This window comes from Quercus suber, unplaced genomic scaffold (assembly GCF_002906115.3).
Source record: "Quercus suber isolate HL8 unplaced genomic scaffold, Cork oak 2.0 scaffold_49, whole genome shotgun sequence".
NCBI classification, from domain to species: Eukaryota; Viridiplantae; Streptophyta; class Magnoliopsida; order Fagales; family Fagaceae; genus Quercus; species Quercus suber.
In genome coordinates this window covers 996475-1019482 of record NW_027069514.1, presented here as the reverse complement: position 1 = coordinate 1019482, position 23008 = coordinate 996475, and the positions used below count along the sequence as shown (strand labels likewise).

At 35.5% G+C, this 23008-nt stretch overlaps 2 protein-coding genes across 2 annotated transcripts; one reads left to right on the top strand and one right to left on the bottom strand.

The window, feature by feature from the left end:
- Positions 1-460: 460 nt before the first annotated feature.
- Positions 461-6078, top strand: LOC112023903 (uncharacterized). Its single transcript, XM_024056532.2, has 6 exons — positions 461-706; positions 1413-1567; positions 2178-2395; positions 2959-3568; positions 4321-4827; positions 4909-6078. The coding sequence occupies exons 1-6, from the start codon at positions 537-539 to the stop codon at positions 5037-5039; spliced, it is 1791 nt and encodes a 596-aa protein (XP_023912300.1). The 5' UTR covers positions 461-536; the 3' UTR covers positions 5040-6078.
- Positions 6079-14309: 8231 nt separating this feature from the next.
- On the bottom strand, positions 14310-22200 carry LOC112023881 (long chain acyl-CoA synthetase 4). Its single transcript, XM_065771783.1, has 19 exons — positions 21946-22200; positions 21203-21266; positions 20996-21085; positions 20843-20899; positions 20064-20112; positions 19764-19840; positions 19527-19566; positions 19310-19404; positions 18798-18965; positions 18498-18608; positions 18336-18423; positions 18017-18083; positions 16997-17072; positions 16629-16746; positions 16255-16500; positions 16014-16153; positions 15320-15502; positions 15082-15201; positions 14310-14594 (listed from the first exon to the last, which is right to left on the bottom strand). The coding sequence occupies exons 1-19, from the start codon at positions 22095-22097 to the stop codon at positions 14547-14549; spliced, it is 1989 nt and encodes a 662-aa protein (XP_065627855.1). The 5' UTR covers positions 22098-22200; the 3' UTR covers positions 14310-14546.
- Positions 22201-23008: the final 808 nt, after the last annotated feature.

The following is a 23008-nucleotide window of genomic DNA, read 5'->3' as shown; positions in this document are numbered from 1 at the left end:
TATTTCGAAATTAAAATCTCTATATCTTACAATACTTCTATTTAAATAAATAAAAACATAAAAAAGCTACTTATTTTTATCTTTATGTTTATTTATCAATTATCCTCAAGCGGAAAAAAAAAAAAAAAATTTACACAGTACTCGAGTTTGGTAAACTTGAGTACTGTAGAAAAAAAATTTTGTATTTTTTTTTTATAAAAGGTACTTGAGCCTGGTATACTCGAGTACTGTGTTGCATGGTACTCGAGCTTACTCAAGTTTACCAAGCTCGAGTACCACTTTATTTTTTTTAATCGCCAATTTTCAGCTCAGCAACTATGGTAAAACTATAAAATAGGGTACTTGAGTTCACTAAACTCGAGTACTATAAAAAGTGTTAGATTACCATTTATTTTTAAAACAATAATTTTTTGCTAAAAATTTCAAAAAATTGTGGTATCTGGCCATTTTGGCCCGAGGTTATATTACCGAATAAATACCAAAACAGCAAAAATGTCAAGGCTGAAGACCAAGAAAAGAAGCTCAGAACACAGAGAATGGAGAGCGAATTGGTGAGACTATGCATTGAAGCGGCGTGCGAGAACCGAGAGAGCGTGGAGAAATGGCGGAGGCAGAGGCGGAGTTTAGAGCGATTGCCTTCTCACCTCGCCGACGCTCTTCTCCGCCGCCTCATCCACCGTCGTCTCCTCTTTCCTTCATTACTCGAGTACCTCTTCCTCTTCTTTTCTTCTTTCAAAATTCTGAGTAATTTGAGTTATCACTGAATGAAATCGATGATAAACTCTCAAATTTTATCTTCATGTGTGCGATTATTCGAATCTGGACTCAGTTGGGGAGGAGATAATTTAGGATTTTACTGTTTCATTAATCATTTTATTTTCCTAGATTTTCTTGGCAACCAAACAGATCATTACGTTAGTGTTTGATTTTCATGCATCAGAGACTAGTGTGGTTGTTACTTGCTATATGTGTCTCATTTGTTAATTTGAAATTATTGTAGCTAAATTGATTTGTAATTTGCTTAGAATTAGGGTTTAGAATTTTTGGAAATGAATCTCTCAATGTGAGCCAGAAGATCAAATAGATTTTTCTGTAGCTTGTATTCGTGAATCGGAGGCAAAGAAAGAAAATTCAGATTGAAATTTTGGCATTTTTTTTGTTAGTTTCGGCCTTTTCGTATAACTCAACTCTCAAGTAGTTAAGCAAATTGGTTAAGATCATCATTCTGTTCATCACAACAAATCAGGAAACATAGGTTCTTATACGATAACGAATTTGTTTTCCCTTTGTCTTGTAAGATTGTAGTGTTTATCTTATTAAATTTGGTTACTGTAAGTTATTTATTTATTTATCTTATTTTTTAATATGTGCGAGATTGGTCTTTGCTAAACTAGATTTGGTTGGGATTGTAGAGTTTTCAAACATAGTGTGGAGAAGATTGATCTCAGAGGTGAGAACTCTGTGGATGCCGAATGGATGGCATATTTAGGAGCGTTTCGTTACTTGCGCTCCTTGAATGTTGCGGATTGCCATAAAGTTACTGGTTCAGCTCTTTGGCCTATTACAGGTATAGTTAAGAAAAAAATTATCATCTATTTGCAAGGGTGGGTTTTTTTGGGTCATATATGTATATGTAGGGTGCATTTGGATACCATTTATTTTGCTGAAAACTGAAAATACTATAACAAAATAATTTTTAAATGTGCGAATAGTGCTGTGAGACCCATTTTTAATGAAAAAGTTACTGAAAAAAAGAGGATTGTAGGTTCTGTGAACAGTGTACGGGACCCACTGGTGTGCACTGTCCACCACTTATTCTCTGGTCAAATGTCTGTCACTGTCCTGTGAATAGTGACAGACAACATCTTCATGTGCTTCTCAATTAAATTAAAAAAGAAAAAGAAAAAAGGAAACACAAAACGCTAGACGCTAGCCTTTTTCATTTGTATCCAAACGCCTTCGTTATGTTTCCTACCAATCACCTTCCCCAAACCCTGCAAAAATGGGAGTTTTGTACACTGGCTATGACCTTAATAAGGTGTTAGAACATATTTGCCTTTAATTCTCCTGGATAGAAACTTGATTTATATGTTATTGTTTTCTAAATCCATGGTTTGACTTAATGACTGGGAATGCAAAGGATTCTTACATTTGGCCAACGTTTTTGCTGTGTCTAGGGATGACTAGTTTAAAGGAGTTGGACCTTTCTAGATGCATGAAGGTTACTGATGCTGGCATTAGGCATATTATATCCATTTCAACGTTGGAAAAGTTGTACGTATCAGAAACAGGTCTCACCACAAATGGAGTAACACTTATCTCTTCACTTAAAAACTTGTCTCTTTTGGACTTGGGTGGTTTACCAGTGACTGATCAGGCACTGAGTTCACTTCAGGTACTTCATATCGTTTTAATTTAATTGTTCAGTTTTTTTATATTTAAAATTACATGGTATATAATTGTTTTCTCATGTCTTTTTGTCCTTCTGGACCATGACTTATCCATGACCTTTGTTTGACATTCCATGCTTTTGTTTAACTTAAACCCAATATGCACATCAAACATCCTCAATATAAATGGATGTTTATTAGCTGAGTAGACAATAGTTTTCTGCTACAAAGAGCTAATGTGACATGATAAATGCATTCTAGAAATCAAGATGGTGTTCTGATTTTTGTGCGTCAATACTAGGGGGATCTCTTGAACGTTGTTATTTGATCATTTGATTTCTTTGTCATAAGTATTTGCTTGTCCTCATTTAGGCAGGCCTAAAAGTAAATCAGTAATGTTTATGCACATTTTATTGGGTCTAATGTGTGGGATGTTGAAGCTAGTTCAAATGTGTATTTTTTGCCGAATTGGCCTTTGAAATTTTGGAATTTCAGAATAATTTCTCACTTGCAATCGGTATTTTCATATTTAGAAAATCTGTATTGATTATATCTCTTGGTTTTTTAGGTACTTACAGAACTACAGTACCTTGACATTTGGGGAAGTGAAGTATCGAACAAAGGTGCTGCTGTTCTTCGAAAGTTCTCTAAGCTGAGTTTCCTTAATCTATCTTGGACAAATGTCACAAAGTTGCCAAATTTGCCATCTCTCAAATGCCTACACATGAGTAACTGTACCATTAGCTCTTTACTTGAAGGGGATGGGGGTAAACCTCCATTAAAAAAGCTTATTTTCTCTGGAGCTAAATTCGAAAATGAGGCCGAGGCCTTAATGCATATTGAAACGAGTTTTCTGTCCTTTTTGGATGCATCCAACTCTTCTATTCAAAGATTCTGCTTCCTACCTAGTATGGAAGCACTGAAACATTTGGATCTCAGCTGGAGCACTATGGGAGATGATTTAGTCAAACATGTTGCATGTATAGGAGCAAATTTGAGAAATCTAAATCTCAGCAAGACAAGAGTCAGCTCTGCTGGAGTTGGGATTTTAGCTGGACATCTTCCCAATCTCGAAATTCTGTCACTATCTTACACACCAATTGATGATGTTGCTGTCTCATATATCAGCATGATGCCTTTGTTGAGGGTTGTCGACTTAAGCAACACCAATGTTAAAGGTACAAATTATTCCGTACACTTGTTTTAAATAAAAAAAAGGTGCATACTACAGCAGTGTGTTGTAGGCCCCTTGTATCAGAATGATGCTTGTACCTTTAGAACATGGTGTTCCTTAATCATATTTTTTATGTCACTAAATCATAGGATGTTCAGTATCATCTGAAAACCTAATCTGCTTCCCTTGCCCTGCTTGCTAAATGATCAACCATTTGTGTGCATGCAAAAACACCCACTGCCCCTTTGCTTTCCCATTGCAGGACAGGATAGGTTAAACAATGCTTGTAATATGGCAGTTGCTTATTGTGTGCCTATTACTATTTGCACTAGGGCTTGTCTTGTGTTGGCTTGGATTGTCCATGTGCCATTGTTTCTGTGCCAGTTCCTTGATGAATAGACAATTTTTATGTTTTCAAAGATAGCAACAAAGAAAAAAAGAAAACATAATAATACACTTCGTCAGCATGTGCACTAGCTCCCCCGTAATCCGCTTGCTGCAATTCTCAAACTACCTCATTTTTTGGATGATCAATGAGTTAAAGGATTTCTTTTATTGGCTGGTGATTAATAGGTGTTACCAATTAAACTCTAAATATATGTCGATTATGTGGAATTTAACAAACCGTATATTCGTTACTTTCTATTTTTTTTTTCCTGATAATGTAACGTCAAGTTCTTTCACTTGTACTTTGTATACCTGAATTGATATTTGTTTTTGTTTGTTATACTGTGAAACTTCTTTCTGGATTTTCAGGTTTCATTCACCAGGAGGGTGCTGAGCCAGACTTTTTTCTCTCACTGAAAGCACTTGAAAGTCTCAATCATTTGGAAAGGTTGAATTTGGAGCAGACTCATGTCAGGGATGCAGCTCTTAAACCTTTATCAAGCTTCCAAGAGTTGAGAGACTTGTCTCTTAGAAGTGCTTCCCTTACAGATGTCTCCCTGCACTACCTGTCATCTCTCCCAAAGCTGACAAACCTTAGCATTCATGATGCTGTGTTGTCAAACAATGGGCTCTATTTATTCAATCCCTCAGCGACTCTAAAAAAGATGGATCTGTACGGTTGTTGGCTCTTGACTGAGGATGCTATTTTGTCATTCTGTAAAAAATATCCTCAAACTGAAGTAAGGCATGAACTTGTACATAATTTGCCATCAAACCCAAATGGCTCTACCAGTCCATCTCCATCACGATTAACTTCAAGGACCTTGCTGGTGAACCAGAAGCAGGGGAATATAAGCATATCTCCAAGTTTTGTAGGTACGAATTTTTATTCATTAATTTTTCAGCTGCAGCTTCTTATAACCCTCCCTAATTTCATTTTCAATTGTTTTGAAATAGATCAAAGGTTGAAGTATAACAGAGAGGAGCTACTGGCACTGCAATATTCTTCTTTGTCTCTTGCAATTCCTCTTGATAGAGGCAGTACAACTTCCCAGTTGCTAATGAATCAAAGCTCTTCCATGTCGTAATTTACTGATATTATTTCCATAATCATAGCTGTTTTCCTTTTCTTTGAAAAATTTGTGTTCAATAATGGCTCTCCACTGTCTGTTACTAGGGAAAAAGAAATTGAAGTGGATAACAGTAATGGCTCTAACAAAGCCTCTTCCTTCAAATGTATTCCTATCTATGTCATTGGGGAACCTGGAGCTAAAAATGTCCATTATGTCTGATCAAAAGGTCCAGACCTGGGAGAGCTAGAACCTCTATTTTTTATTTTTTATTTTTTATTGGAGAAAGGGAGAGCTAGAACTTAATTGAAATGGTCTTTACCATTGATTGGAGTAGTTCAACATGTTGGTGTGGTCCCTATGGTTTAACAAGAATAAATGGAAGATTGGTAAGCAAAAAAATACTGCTTGTGAAAGTAGCTGAAGCAGCTCTGAACCTTCTCTAAGAATACCCAGAGGTTCAACACAACAGTGATCCGAGGTGCTCACTCTGAGAACATTGGCAAGCTCTCCAAGCCGGAACCTACAATAAATTTTGACGGTTCCATTTTCAACAACATGACTACATCTAGGCACAATCATCTGAAGTGAGAGCGATGAAAGGTCATGGCATTAGCATGCAAGAAAGACAATCCAGTTCAGAATTCAAAGATGGTAGAAACAATGGCAGCCCTTCAAGCAGTTCTATTCGCACAAGAAGTTGGCTTGGAAGACAGTGTTGGAAGGAGATTCTCATATGATCATTTGAGCACTGCAAGAGGAGGCTCCATACACTTCACCACAGAGCCATTTGATAGGGCTTACAAAACAAAGGCTTTTCCGGAGCTAGGAGCTATGAGCTATGAGTTATCCCATGTGAAACGTGATGCGAATATGGCTGCCCATCATCTGGCTCGGCATGCATGCAATGTATATGAGCCGAGTGTCTGGCTGGAGGAAGCAAGCTTCCTCTCAGCAAGCCTCCAAAATGATGTATTTGAATTCTAATGCATGAAAGTTTCGCTTTAAAAAAAAAAAATCACTATTTATACGAGTACGTTTCTATCAATTCCTACAATCCTCGGAGCATTGCCAATAGTATAGGTAAATATGCACCTAAATTTGGGCTGTTTCGACATTAAGGGTCCATTTGGTTAGAGGGGTGGAAAAATAGGAGGATAGAAAATAGAGAGATGATAGAAAAGTGGGAAGATAGAAAATTTTTTAATTTTTCCTCATGTTTTTTAGTTTAGAGTAGAAAAGTGTAAATATAAAAAACGTAGTTTGTATAAATTTACTTTCATACATCTAGATAAAAACAAAAGTAACAAATTAGAATATATATATATATATATATATATATGAAAGTGGGAAGATAGAAATTTTTTAATTTTTCCTTGTATTATTTAGTTTGAGAGTAGAAAAGTGGAGATATAAAAAATGTAATTTGTATAAATTTACTTTCATGCCCCTAATAAATAAAAAAGTAACAAATTAGAATATATATATATATATATAGACACACATGGATGAATAAAAAAAAAAGAACCAAATGAAAAGTATAGAAAATGACAAAAAAAAAAAAATTTAAAGAAGGAAATTGTAAAATCATGTTTTTTGTCGCTTTCTGTTGTGGCTCAATGGTGGTGATTCCAGTAAGCTAGATGAAGAAGAGACTCTTTGGAGTTGGTTGCTAGCTAGAGTTTGAAGGGCTTAAGTACACAAGGAGATGGTAATAAAGTTGCTCACAGTTTAGCTAGGCTAGCTCTGACATATCAAGTTGTACTGTGTGGATGGAAGATGTTCCATTTCGCACTTTACCTTTGTTTAGTTGCTTTGGCGCTCTTTAGTTTATTTCAATAAAAGTCTTCTTTCTCAAAAAAAAAAAAAAAAAAAAAAAAAGAGTACACAAGGAGATATAGGCTTGGAGGGTTCATAGTCATCCATGTACTGCAACTATTCATGCTAGTGTAGTTTTCCGACAGGTGGTTAGAGGAGAGGTTTGATTTAGTTTTGCATTTACATATTGCTCTCTACATGCTTTAGATTGTTCTTAATCTTGCTTGCAATATGAAACTTGTCTAAACACTCATATTGGACTAAGTTGTTAGTTTAATACTAAAAGTGATTAAGCTGTAAAACTTTGATTAAAGGGTCTAACTATTGTGCCATGTTGTTTTTAGTAGATTTCAGAAATTATAAACAATAAAAAAGGAAAAGGACAAAAAACTAAAGAAGAAAATTAAAAAAAGAAAAGAAAAAGGAAACAGTTGACACAACAAAAAATGACAAACAAAAAAAAAAGAAAAAAAAAGAAAAAAAAAAAAGAAAGAAGAGAGAGTAGAAAACCCAACACATTGTAGTGTTGTATTGCAGGTGTGCCATTACAACTGGCTTCACCAAATTTTTTTTTCCTCTCCTTCTCCCAACTAGGGGTGTGATGTGTGCATGGATCAAGTTAAAGAGTTTTTTTAACCCAACCCAACCCATCATAATGAGTTAAAAAAAAATCCAACCCAACCCAACCCAACCCATCACCAGGGATGAAGTTAGTACTTGGAGTTTAGGGGGTAGCTTTGCTATTGACTGTGTGTAGCAGCTTTGAACTCCGGCTTTGCTGCTTAACCTTTATGGGGTTTTATTTTTGTGTGTGTTTTTGATGTGTGTATTGCTTCTAAGGAAGGACAAAATTATTTCATTTTAAATTTTTTAAAGGGCAAGGCAGTTTGTTTTCGGTAAAATTGTTTAATTAAGCTTAATTGTTTTTAGCTTTACTAATGGTAAATTTGTTGTTGGGCTAATTTTTTTGGACTTATATATTTTGTTTTAGATTTTAGATCTATAATTTTTTTTTTTAGATTTGCAAACTTTTTTTATAAATTGCTGATGTGGTAAGTGGTTATTGGTAAGTTAAAAATTGATATAAGTGGTGGGCCTAGATGCTAACCAATAAATGATGTAGAAAATTTTGTGCTCATAGCATTACTTGTAAAAGAATTAATGATAATATTAAGGGGGGAAAGTGTAATTTTATAGAAAAAAATTGCTATAATTAGTTCTTATGTAATACTAATATTACCAAAAAAAAGGAGGGAGGGGGGGGATTGGACAATTTTTTTAATTACTATTATTTTTATTATTATACAATTGAACATTAGAATAACACCGCCACAAATAAGAGCAAATTTATAATCAAATAATCATAAGCATAACACCAAACAAATACAAACTATATGAGGAAAACTTAGGGTTTGAGTTTTATTTGGGAAAATTGGCAAAAAACTAAATAACAAAATTATATAATATATTTTTTAAAATTTAAATATATATTAAATATAGGCGAGTTAAGTCGGATTAGGCGAATTTATGAATCTTGTGACCCAAACCCAACCCAACCCACTATTAAAATAAATTTCATAATCCAACCCAACCCACCAATCCTTAAAAATCGACTCGACTAGGCTGGTTAAGTTGAATCAAGTCTGTTTTAGTAGGTTAGCTGCACACCTCTACTTCTAACCAAACACCAACTAAAAACATTCTCTCCACTTTTTTCTCCTTTATTTTTTTTTTTCCTATCCTCCCTATTCCACCTCTAACTAAAGGAACCCTAAAGCTAACTACTTTTTCAAATACACTCCTAACAGTTTTCTTTTTCTTTTTAACTAGTAAAAGTTTAAAACATTATTATTAGTTTTTGATAGGCCAAAAATGTATTGACCTCTTGTGATATATTAATTGATTAATTAGTCAAATTTATTAATTAATCAAATTAACATGCAATATACGTGGCAACATAAACAAATCATTGAATAACTAAGTATGCAGCGGAAATTAAATTGACACAGTGATTTGTTTACGAATGAGGAAAACCTACACGGCAAAAACTCCATCGAGTGATTTTAAGGTCACCACTCCCGAGAATCCACTATTATCAAAACAAGTGTTTACAAGTAAAGGAATCTCAATACCTTATACCAACCTATAGTTAAACTCTTACCCCAATACCCAATTGGACTTGTTCTGTAGAGACAATCTCTCCTTTTCAATGCACGGCTCCCAGTATATGGCTAACCAATTGCGCGGATCCCAATATGTGACTTAATCACCAACTTGAGAAAGATGTTAGTTGCAAAGTTCTTCTGTTCATCACACGATGAAGATCATGAAGTTGCTTGGTTACAGAACCCTACGATGTACAAACATAGCAGCTTTTTCAAGAGAAAGAAAAATTATGGCAAACTAGGTTTCCAATCACACTTTTCTTCACACTTGTGGAATTGTGCTCTTATGCAATTGTGCGTGTAACATTTTTCGGCTCTCAAAATAATTCTTATATATGTTTAAGGTTGTGAGAAAAGAAAGCCCAAACATACATTCATGGATTGGATGAAAATCAGCTCTGAAAAACTGAACTTCATAAATCTCGATAGATAGTCATCTATCGAGTTAACTATCGAGCCACGATTTCAGTAGCTTTTAAACCTCGATAGATGCTAGCTGTCGAGATTTAATGAACAACACTTCTTTACTTGATTCTTGAACAGTCTTGCATGGCTTTAACACTTGAACTTGAAACCTTGTTTCTTGAAGTAATAAACATATCTTAGATCTACCAAATTACAAGTAAAGTACGTTTTGTCAAAAGATTAGCTAATTACATAAAATGTTGACATATATTCCTAACATGAATCACATATGTCCTAACACTTTTGTTCAGTTTTATTTCTTTTTCAACAGCTAGATCAAATAATTTTTTTTTCTTAATTCTTTTTCTCCTCTACCCCTTTATCTTGTTCCTATATTCCTAAGTTGAGGGTCAAAGGCATTGCTTCCCAATGCTCTTCTACAAGAGAAATTGTCTTCATGCTTGCTTCCCTTGGCATTCAGGATTCAAGAGTCCCTCGCGATTGGAGTTGTGACAATACGAGCCATGATTGGCCAATGCAAATCACTTGGGTAGGGTTGATTAGGGTGCTATGACATGCTTGCCTCCCTCGGTGTTCTGGTGCCACAACAACACGCACCTTACAATGGGAGCTACAACAATACGAGCTTTGATTGGGTACTCTGAATCAGCTTGGGGGTCGATTAGGGTGCTACGATAACTTGCAACATTAGAAATTGGTGTTTTGTGACAAGTTCCTGGTTGATCTACGATCTACAACTAGGTTTGTTTGGAGTAAGCAGTGATTAATTTAGTAGTAGGGGTGTCAAATGGGCGGGTTTGGGGTGTGCATAATTGGGTTGGGTTTATAAAATTCATTTACCCAATTAAAACCTATTTAACTAATTGCTTCTAACCCAAACCCAACCCAACCCAATTATTATGGGTAAACCCCAACCCACTAAATTACCCAATTATCAAAATTACCAAAATGCCATTAAAAAAAAAAACTTTCACTTCTGCTTTTTCTTTCTCTCTCTCTGTTTGATTTCCCTCTCTAACTTTCCCGAGAAAATCCCTCTCTAACTTTCTCGAGAAAATCCAACTTGCATTGACTGAGTCGGACTTCGCGAACTCGCCGGAACGGCCAGTGGAGCCAGTGGCGTAGCCGTTGAAACCCTAGTCCACCACATTTCCGTTCGATGCGTAGTTGTTGAATTTGTCCTTGTGACCAGTAGAGTCTCGGCTGTTTCGGCGGAACGAGTCCACTGGCAAGTTCCGGTCGCTAGAGTAGGTCTTGAACGAGTCGGCTCCGCCGAGCCGATCGGTGCCGTAGTTGGTGAAGTTCCGGTCCACGTACCCATCAAAGTTCAAGTCTTTGTAGTGCTTCTCGAGACTCGGTGCTAAATCAGGGAAGCAGAGGAGGTTCATCGAGGAGTAGAAGGCCAGGAGGTGAGTCAAGAGTGAGTTCGGGGCGGCGAGTTTGGAGAAACTCGCTGAGTCGACAGTGCTCAATGGGGACGCAACTTAGGTCGGACTTGGTGTTTTGGATCTTTTTGTTCCATTTGACACCCGTATCTGAGAGAGAGAGAGAGAGAGAGAGAGAGAGAGAGAGAGAGAGAGAAGTGTTTGGAGGCAGAGAAAGTGAAGGAAAATGAAATCCCTAAAACTAAAACATCTGAGGGTTTTTTTTTTTTTTTTTTTTTTTTTTATATTAAAATAAATTTCATAATCCAACCCAACCCACCAATCCTTAAAAATCGACTCGACTAGGCTGGTTAAGTTGAATCAAGTCTGTTTTAGTAGGTTAGCTGCACACCTCTACTTCTAACCAAACACCAACTAAAAACATTCTCTCCACTTTTTTCTCCTTTATTTTTTTTTCCTATCCTCCCTATTCCACCTCCAACTAAAGGAACCCTAAAGCTAACTACTTTTTCAAATACACTCCTAACAGTTTTCTTGTTCTTTTTAACCAGTAAAAGTTTAAAACATTATTATTAGTTTTTAATAGGCCAAAAATGTATTGACCTCTTGTGATATATTAATATATTAATTAGTCAAATTTATTAATTAATCAAATTAACATGCAATATACGTGGCAACATAAACAAATCATTGAATAACTAAGTATGCAGCGGAAATTAAATTGACACAGTGATTTGTTTACGAATGAGGAAAACCTACACGGCAAAAACCCCATCGAGTGATTTTAAGGTCACCACTCCCGAGAATCCACTATTATCAAAACAAGTGGTTACAAGTAAAGGAATCTCAATACCTTATACCAACCTATAGTTAAACTCTTACCCCAATACCTAATTGGACTTGTTCTGTAGAGACAATCTCTCCTTTTCAATGCACGGCTCCCAGTATATGGCTAACCAATTGCGCGGATCTCAATATGTGACTTAATCACCAACTTGAGAAAGATGTTAGTTGCAAAGTTCTTCTGTTCATCACACGATGAAGATCATGAAGTTGCTTGGTTACAGAACCCTACGGTGTACAAACATAGCAGCTTCTTCAAAAGAAAAAAAAATTATGGCAAACTAGGTTTCCGATCACACTTTTCTTCACACTTGTGGAATTGTGCTCTTGTGCAATTGTGCGTGTAACATTTTTCGGCTCTCAAAATAATTCTTATATATGTTTAGGGTTGTGAGAAAAGAAAGCCCAAACATACATTCATGGATTGGATGAAAATCAGCTCTGAAAAACTAAACTTCATAAATCTCGATAGATAGTCATCTATCGAGTTAACTGTCGAGCCACGATTTCAGCAGCTTTTAAACCTCGATAGATGCTAGCTGTCGAGATTTAATGAACAACACTTCTTTACTTGATTCTTAAACAGTCTTGCATGGATTTAACACTTGAACTTGAAACCTTGTTTCTTGAAGTAATAAACATATCTTAGATTTACCAAATTACAAGTAAAGTTCGTTTTGTCTAAGGATTAACTAATTGCATAAAATGTTGACATATATTCCTAACATGAATCACATATGTCCTAACACTTTTGTTCAGTTTTATTTCTTTTTCAACAGCTAGATCAAATAATTTTTTTTTTCTTAATTCTTTTTCTCCTCTACCCCTTTATCTTGTTCCTATATTCCTAAGTTGAAGGTCAAAGGCATTGCTTCCCAATGCTCTTCTGCAAGAGAAATTGTCTTCATGCTTGCTTCCCTTGGCATTCAGGATTCAAGAGTCCCTCGCGATTGGAGTTGTGACAATACGAGCCATGATTAGCCAATGCAAATCACTTGGGTAGGGTTGATTAGGGTGCTATGACATGCTTGCCTCCCTCGGTGTTCTGGTGCCACAACAACACGCACCTTACAATGGGAGCTACAACAATACGAGCTTTGATCGGGTACTATGAATCAGCTTGGGGGTCGATTAGGGTGCTATGATGACTTGCAACATTAGAAATTGGTGTTTTGTGACAAGTTCCTGGTTGATCTACGATCTACAACTAGGTTTGTTTGGAGTAAGCGGTGATTAATTTAGTAGTAGGGGTGTCAAATGGGCGGGTTTGGGGTGGGCATAATTCGGTTGGGTTTATAAAATTCATTTACCCAATTAAAACCTATTTAACTAATTGCTTCTGACCCAAACCCAATTCAACCCAATTATTATGGGTAAACCCCAACCCACTAAATTACCCAATTATCAAAATTACCAAAATGCCATTAAACAAAAAAAACTTTCACTTCTGCTTTTTCTTTCTCTCTTTCTGTTTGATTTCCCTCTCTAACTTTCCCGAGAAAATCCCTTTCTAACTTTCTCGAGAAAATCCAACCTGCATTGACTGAGTCGGACTTCGCGAACTCGCCGGAACGGCCAGTGGAGCCAGTGGCGTAGCCGTTGAAACCCTGGTCCACCACATTTCCATTCGATGCGTAGTTGTTGAATTTGTCCTTGTGACCAGTAGAGTCTCGACTATTTCGGCGAAACGAGTCCACTGGCAAGTTCCAGTTGTTGGAGTAGGTCTTGAACGAGTCGGCTCCGCCGAGCTGATCGGTGCAGAAGTTGGTGAAGTTCCGGTCCACGTACCCATCAAAGTTCAAGTCTTTGTAGTGCTTCTCGAGACTCGGTGCTAAATCAGGGAAGCAGAGGAGGTTCACCGAGGAGTAGAAGGCCAGGAGGTGAGTCAAGAGTGAGTTTGGGGCGGCGAGTTTGGAGAAACTCGCTGAGTCGACGGTGCTCAATGGGGACGCAACTTAGGTCGGACTTGGTGTTTTGGATCTTTTTGTTCCATTTGACACCTGTATCTGAGAGAGAGAGAGAGAGAGAGAGAGAGAGAGAGAGAGAGAGAGAGAGAATTTTTTTTTTTTTTTTTTTTTTAAAAATGGGAAGGGTTAGGTTGAATTTGAGGATATTGTTTTTGGGTTAAATGGAGCTCAATGGGTTTTAAGTTAAAATCCAATAATTATTATGTCTAATTGGGTTGATGCCCATTTAACCCAACTAATAATTGGGTGGATTTGGGTTCAATTAGAGTGGGTGGGTTTGGATAGGCAAATGAGTTTGGGCTTAATTTGCCAAATTTGCCACCCCTATCTAGTAGCGAGGAGCTTCTTGATTTGGGGATATGGTTCATGTCATGGTTATTTGATTCATGACGGTTTGGATGGTTCAAGGGTGACAACATGGCCAAGTGTTACATATTGATACTGTGACAATTGGAGATGGAAAATATAAATAAAATAAGGTGGTGGAAACTGAAAATGGAGATGAGATAGATACATCATACAGTGACTCCAGTATGGGTGGTTGTTGTAGTTTTCAGCTTATCTGTGGGATGATTTTGGTTAAAGACACCATGTTTTGAGGAAAACTATTTTGGCCGTCTTGTTGAAGGTGCCCTAACCCTAATGAGGTGCAGGACGATGTAAGGAAAAGGGGTTAAGAACAAATTAGTTAAGAACTTTATTGTCCTTTATGAAAACATTAGCTTCATTTACAAGAGTATGTTTCTATCAATTCCAAGAGTCCCCCCAAAAGGAACTACTCTTCAATAGATAGATTTTACTTTTAATTTTATCAGATGGTGTATGGATACCCATATATAAAGTCACAAGAATAAAAAGACTAAACCAAAATGCAACGTGTTTGCTAAATGGGAGAAAATTCTAGCTCCAGAAGTGAATTCTTCACGCACGAGAATTGTTCGCACTCTTGTACATGTTGTCAATCACATTCTGCGCAACAAAGACAACGAGTCAGTAGTTTCATCACCAAGGATCTTTTTTGATCTCATTGGGAAAAAAATCTTCTTAAATGTGAATTGGCATATAGAAATCAATTGAATAAGTGATGCATGGACTAAACAACTTGATGGATGAATCAAAACAAAACTTTTTATACCACCGAGACTTGGTATATTAGCAAGCATAGTCTCAAAAGGCCCACAACCATGTAGGAAAAAGAAAGCAGCAGAAATTCTAATATTTGGTTTCTAGATGCATTGTGCCAAACTTTACAAACTGCATCTAGGATTAGGATATAGAGCACTGCCTCCGACCATGACATTCTGACATAACTTACATATGCTCCAAAAAATATAGATATTTCTTTTACCGTGAGTAAATCACATCATCCAGTTTTGCAAGTGTAAAAATCAGTCCTAAACTTAAATGGGAAGTTCACACAAACATGTAACGTGAGAGAGAGAGAGAGAGGAGTGACCTTGTAATATTTAAGCATCTGGGGCCTCTTTATTTTATATGTTGGTGTGATAAGGTCACGTTCTATGTCAAATGGCTCGGGTTCAAGGTGAACAGCTTTTATAATCTCAAATCCCTTCAACTGCAAACAACAAAAGTTTAGATTTACAAAGAGCTTAGTCATTGTAAGTCAGAAATTTATTCTTTAGTCAGTAAAGTGACAACAAAACACAGACTACTGAAAGAAAGTAAGTAGCAACCTTTTTTTCTTTAGCAACCTTTGTGAGCTCCCCAAGAATGTATTCTTTAGCCCTGGGATTTTCACAAATAGAATTGAAATCCCCAGTGACACTATTTTCTACAGCCCAACTTTCAAGTGCTTGCTTATTGGGGTTCACAACAGAGACTAGGAAGGACTCGAAGCTGTTTCCATAGACCCATATCTGAATTTGGAAGAGTAATAACAGTGTCAAAATAGTGCAGATTTCACTGGATGGATAAAAGCTGGAATTATACTTAGCCAACAAAACATCAAACCAAATCTTCGAAATCACATATGCTTGATAAAAAATAAAAAAAGTATAACCTTAGAATTAATTTACTATGAGATTGTTGTCACCTCTCTCGATTGTCTCCCCCAAAAGAGGTGACTGTATTAAGCATGCAAGTATATCATACTACGAAAAAGGTCAAGACACAGATCTTGCAGGTGTCTTGTATGTGAGATGTGGTTCAATAAGTAAAAATCAACATCATATGGACATGCTGACACTGTATAGCACTATAGTGTTTGTAACTATTATTAAACAACAGCTTTGCTAATTAGATTTGTGCAGGCGTCAAATGACAATGTCACAGACAGTATTGTAGTATCCACATTTTGCCTGCATACAACCAAAGAAAAGAGGAAAACAGAAAGATACACTAAAAAAAAGTGCTCACTAAAAGGCATACCGAATCAATGGCAGAAACATTAACATAAATGTTCTCCAAGTTTTCAACGGCAACATATTCTCCTTGAGAGAGCTTAAAAATATTCTTCTTGCGGTCAATGATTTTCAAGCTTCCATCCCGTTGCCACTCACCAACATCCCCTGGTGCAAAGATCGTTACCAGCATGGTTAACTCATAAGCCAATTAATGATAAGTGACTAAACTAAAATCCAAAAGAGACACGGATATGATATGGTCAAACCTGTATGGAACCACCCATCAACCATGACCTCTTTGGTGAGGTCTTCACGTTTATAGTAACCTGAAAACAATGTTCTTCCTCTTACACATACTTCTCCTCGTGGTGTGTTAGAAAGGGCATCATATCCCATTTCAGGAACAGATTCTAGGCACACATCTACATTGGGTACTGGAGGGCCTACTGTGCCAAGCATTAGCATTTCATTTGGTAGTGACACAAATGTCCCCGCACAAGTTTCCGTCAGACCTACATTAACATTGATACAAAAAAAATGATCCATGTTCATCATGTAACCGAAACATATAGACATTCAATGCAAGCACAAAAAGAAAAGAAGCCATTTAGTAAGCAACATGAGTTAAAGATTGACGTACCATATCCTTGAAGAACATGAGCACATGACACAACTCGCAGGAAAGCTTCTACATGAGCGGAAAGAGGTGCTGCTCCAGATAGAATAAGGCGTACCCTACCCCCCAACCCTTGCTTTACCTGAGGACATCACAAAAACCAATGAGATTCAAATGAGAAACAGGAGATAGATATAGATATTGTTAATAATGTCTAGAGGGGGTGCAGGAGGAGACCAAAGAATGTATCAAAGTGTGTATCTCCCTTTGAGACTAATGTACTTTTGGACACTTAGTGTTCATCATCGTGAACACAAAGAGTATTTGATTTTCAATGAAATTACGTTACTAATTTATTAAAAACAAAAGTATAGAATGTGTGTATCCAGCACCTGACTAAAGACAAATTTGTCACAAATTGGAGATGCCTGTTCATGTTTACTCCCGTTCTGCATGTTATGATGCTTGCTGCAGCAGATAAAATTTTTTTTACAAGAAAGGTTATAATCAGATCAAGAAACAACAATTAAGTGATCAACTGGGCACTTAAGAGAAGTAAATACAACTAAACTCAACTCAACAAAGCCTTAAACACACAACACATGTATGGACTAAAGATAGCTGTAGATTTAAACAAACAATAATCCATGCAGAATGATCAAATAGATAGCAAAATCAGAGAAGGATGGTGACACAGGACAATCAGAACGAACTGAAAATAATAGGAAAATTAATGGATATGACCTAGTAGTCAGCACCTAGGCCTATCTTGGAGTCAACACCAAGCAAACTACTAAAAGTCAGCATCTAGGATGGACCTGGAGTCGGCACCAAACCAAAGAAAGACCAAATGACCTTTTTTTCATTCATCAAAATATTAACTATCTCCTGAAAGAGTACAATAGGTTGCTTATAAAGGATTGTTAAATCCCAGTTCTAATTGGTTAGGAAACCCTAATTGCCTTATTACAAAAACAACCTTCCATTCAAATTAAAATACTAATAGCCTAATAAACTACTAGGACCTAAACATAAAAATACAATTGACTTGCAAACATAAATAATACTAAATAAAAATCTTCTTGCGTCTCCTGCATCAGATGGTTGGCACAAAATGAAATTAAACAAATAGAATGTCTTAGGTGAAAACATTGGTGAATTATCTGAAAGTCAACTATAAGGATATACCATATGACTTACAGAAAAACAAAAGGCATGCACACAGCACAAGTATATTTTATCTGAAAAAATGAAACTGTTTTAACATATTCTTTCTTGATCTCTAGTATTTCCATTGGTGAGGAAATGTTTACTGCTTCATATCTGAGTTAGTAAACCCAAGGATACCTCTCTCTCTCTCTCTCTCTCTCTCTCTTACATTATAAGACTTGAGATTATGAATTAGGACTTACAATGAGTATGCAAGATTGAAAAGTGTCTTTTTCAATAAGCCCCCTGAAGAAATCTTCTGATTCAATCCTGAAAATAAAACAGAGCATTTATTATATCTTGACAGTTGGAGTTGCAAAATTGTTCATGCATTCATTTCACAAAACAGCTGCACATAGAATAAAAAAGTAAAAAGCACAGTTCAGTTGCCCAACTTTAAACAATGCACATTGCAGGACATTTTTCTTACTGAAATAACAAATTTTTCTGATTACTTTCCACACATGTACAAGAAGCAGAATCCAAACTCAATGGAACTTTCAGCCCAAACAGGAAGTTTACCTGAGTAAATTCTATCCAACACACGGGGGACAGCACAGAAAATTGTTGGTTTTAGCTCCCCAAGGTCCTCAACCAATAGTTTGACATCCTGCAAAAACATCAATAAGTAATTATTACATTGAACTTCTATTGGCTGAGAGAATAATGCGTAATCATACTTACCCCACGCCAGAACCCTATTGAGGCCCCAGTTAAAATAAATAGCTCCTCAATCACCCGATCAAAGATATGAGCAAGAGGAAGATATGAAAGATACACATCTTTGTCGGTCAGCTAATAAAGGAAAAAGAAAATGCTGTGTGAGAAGTCAGTCGGGAAGATAAAAAGGATAAATCAAATTGTTTGGCAAAATGCATAAGCATCTCATGTCAAAAACTAAGTTCTACTCACTACATTTTTAAAGGATTTTTTCCCCATGTTTAAATAAATGAGATGTATATGTTAAGCTGGGAAGGAAACCACCTTTTCATTAACACTCTCCAGAAGGCGCTTCACCCCAGCTAAAAGAGCAATAATGCTATCATTGGATATCATTACACCCTTGGGATCGCCTGTAGTTCCACTAGTATACATAATAGTACAGATGTCACTTTTCTTTTTCACAGGAAGATCAAATTGTTTACCTTCTCCCTGCAAAAAAAAGATATCCAAAACTTGAATCAGAACTAATAATTATATACAAATAACAAGAGCATTGGACAAATAATTTCCGCAGGTTCATGAATAACAATGAATTAAAAAATTCTGCATTTCAAAAACATATAGAAATCTTGCATTCCAGATTGACCTCTTTGCCTCAAACGCTAGAATTTGCGATTCCAATAGTAACATAGATGGTGATACAATTTTGTCCACAGAATAAGATTACTTATTTAAAATATTCACCCTAATAGTAGGTGGATTTTTTTTTTTTTTTTCCTTGTATGAAAATTCATAACCATTTAACAAACACAAATATCAAATATATAACCTACCATTTGCAAAAATTCATCCCATGAATATAGCACCAATCCAAACTTCTCAACTTCCTCTCTTTGTTCGGGGGTAACCTTGCCAAAGCTCACAAGTGCTACATAATGAAATACATATAATTTATTCTTATTGGCATAAACATAAATAAAGGAATCTAAAAAGACAAGCCTAAGTGCCTAACTTCTTTTTTTTATAAATAAAAACATAATTCTAACTTACTTTTAAGGTACTGAGTTGTGCTAGGAAATGTTTTCAGCAGCTGAAAGGGCAAAGGAAAAGTCAATGAGAAGAACATTCTTAGCATATGAAATCGCAAAAGCTCCCAAAATGCCAACAACTTTTGCTATTAGACCTTGTCAATTATCAGCTAAGCATAGAATGACTAGGTATCTTTACGAAATGTGCCAAAAACAACTTTAATCAGAAATATGGATTTAAACATGGTAACAGGTGTACCTCAGGAATTTTTTTTTCTTCAGCAAAAGCAATTGAAACCTCTGCATGGTTTATAACAAATTCCACCGCACCAGCACCTAACCAGCAACTCAGAAGATATCAAACAGCTATGAACACTATATTGTACATAAGTTCAAGATTTAAGGGTAAATCATATAAATTGTCTAATTTTGGAAACAATGTTAAACACCTTACATATAAACTTAAAAGTCCTTAGTACCCTGAGTAAGAACTTGGGTTTGCCTATTAGTGAAATTTAATTGCATGTCCATGTAGAACTATTTAAGTGGAAATGCATACCTAAACTGTCATATAAAGGAACACAATAGAGTCCATGAGCATTGCAGGCCTGCAGTGGATTTTCAGAGTTAAATCAAAAATTTCCAGAGAAAAAGCATGCATAATACTCTAGAAACAATGAAAGTGAATGACAAGGGACAGAAAACAACAAACTGTATTAAGTTCCAGAAAATAAAACTAACTTTTTGTGAGCGTTTTGCAACAATTAAAAGACTAAATGAAGATTAAAGAGGACTTCAGGTAACAACATTGATGACAAAAGTAAATTGAAGACAAAGGTGGTTCAAATTGACCTTTAGCTGATCAGAAAAGCATCAGTTTAACCAATATCATTATCGGCTAGGAACAATGAAAGTCTATGACAACTAAAGGACAGAGAACATAAAAAACTAGTAAAAGTACAATAAAAAGGAAATAAGTTTTTGAGAGTGTTTTGCAACAATTAAAAAACTGAATGAAGATTAAATATGACTTCACAGGTAACAAAATTGACAACAAAAGTAAATTGAATAAAAAGGTGGATCACATAGCATGAAAAATTTAACTAAATAGATATAATTTAATCAAAATCATTATTGACCGAAACAAAAAGGGGAGAACAAATTTATTAAGGGCCATAAGCTTTGAGCAATTATAAAACAAAATAGGAGTGTGAAGTCCGCCCAAGCTTTCTCATTTTAATTTGATAGTTATTACAACATATATCTTCTCTCATGACTGAAATCGGGGAATCCGAAAAAAATAAAAATAAAAAATAAAAAACTAATATTAAAAGGTACCTCCATGCTTATAATCCACTCTGCGCAGTTGGCACCATAAATTCCACATTTCGCTCTCTACAATCAAGCAATAAACAAATGTAAGCCTCACAAACACATAAACTACATAGATGATACTTCACGCAAACCATTTGTCAAAAACCTAATACTTACTTCCCCCACACCACAACTCCGCATTGCATTTCCGACTTTAATCACCAAGTCATATACTTCTTTATAAGTTTGCCACACATATTTACCAGGCTGCAATGATAGAAAGCCACAATATTACACTATAACTCAAAGTCAAACCAAGTCATGTAACAACAAAAGCAATCCACACGCATAAATCATTCACAAGATCCAATTTTTTTTTTTTACCTTCCCATTCACGGATTCACGGCGACCAAGCATCGGATTATTAGGACATCTCTCTACGCTCATGCTGTAAAAAAACATGAAAATTTTCGAGTGATCATCATCTTCCTAAACTCAATTCAATTTCAAATTTTTAGTACTAACAAAAGCTATTATAGTAGTGTGTGTGTGTGTGTGTGTGTGTGTGTGTGTATCAAAAAAGCTATTATAGTAGTATTTTATGGAAATTTTATAGCAACAATATATCTTCAAGAAAATTAAGTGCTTTGGACTGAATTTTTATTTATTTATTTATTTTGATTTCCAGCAATTTGATCAGGTTCTTAATTATACTGTGTTACAGAAATAAAGCTTGTTGAATATGCAATTGAAATTCTCAAAATTTTTGAATAGGAAGAACTAGTATTTTGCTCAAATTAAAGCAATTAAATTCTGATACTAGTAATTAAAATTCCAAACACTAACTCTACATGCTCTAACGAGAAAATGAAAACAGTGCAATAAATCCAATTCGAAATCAAAGCTATTAAAAATAAAATAACTTTTTGTTATGAGAAACATGCAGTCAACTTTTCGTCGCGAAAACGATTGATCTGTTTCGTTCCGTGTAGTTTTAAAACCAAAATAATAATAATAATAATAATAAAAGAGAGAAATTTACAAAAGACTCTTTTTTTCTTTTAATTTTCGTTTGTATTTTCCCGGATTTTCCGAGCAAACAAACAGAGAGAGAGAGAGAGACGTACCGAAACACGTCCCAGCAACTGTTCATTCCTTGAATCGGCGCCGGAAATCCATCCTTGGCGAACAAACTCCGGTACACAGGTCCTATGGATGGCCTTCCATCTTTAGCTTCCTTCGCTTTCTCCACCTCCACTAGATAGTTCTTCTGCGCCATTCTCACTCTCTCTGATCGATCGCTCTCTCTCTCTCTCTCTCTCTCTGCCTCTCTGTCAGAGTCTGAGTTTTTCTTCTCACCGATAAAAATCTGAATGAACGAGAAAGAGTTTTGTAACTTTATATTGAAATAGAGAAAAGGAAAAATAGTCTTTTAATATTGGGAAAATATGGTTTCTTTTTTTATTTTATTTTATTTTATTATTATTATAAAAAAAAATAAAAAAAAATACTGCGAGAGTTTTGATGAGGTTACGCTGAACTGAATTTTGACTTCTACACGGAGAGAGAGAGAGAGAGAGAGTCGTAAGTGACGGAGTTCACAGGCCACAGCTAATTAGGGTTTTTATTTCTTTTTAAAAATATATATATTCCTAAGGGTAATAATTAGATAAAGGGTTTTTAGGTAAAACTGGTAGAGGATTGGTCAACAGAAATGTGGAATTCAAAGTCTTGCAAGGACTTTTGAATTTGGATTAGGTTTGAAGATATGAATAGGTGGTTCTCCACTGGATCAATCTATTTTTTAGCATAATTTGATAAATAAGAGATTGATTTGAATTATAAATGTCTTTTTTTATAATATTAAGATTGCGTTTGGTATTCGCTTAAAAAATCTTCTTTTACTATTTAGCTTATGTTTGTTACTATTTATGAATTTTATTGCATTTTTTAGTACTATTTATGGGTCCAACTGTACTATTTCAGTTACCTTTTAACTTTATCTATAGTACTATTAACAAAAAAATTTTAGTTTCAACTAAATAAGCTATTCCCAAATAGACTATAAGAGATCACGGTTAAGCAATTTTTGGATCTACACGAATAGGAAGATTATTTGAAAATTGAGATTAAAATTGAATTATTTTTTGCACAAATTTTGCACAACTTCTTTTTTTTTTTTTTTTAATA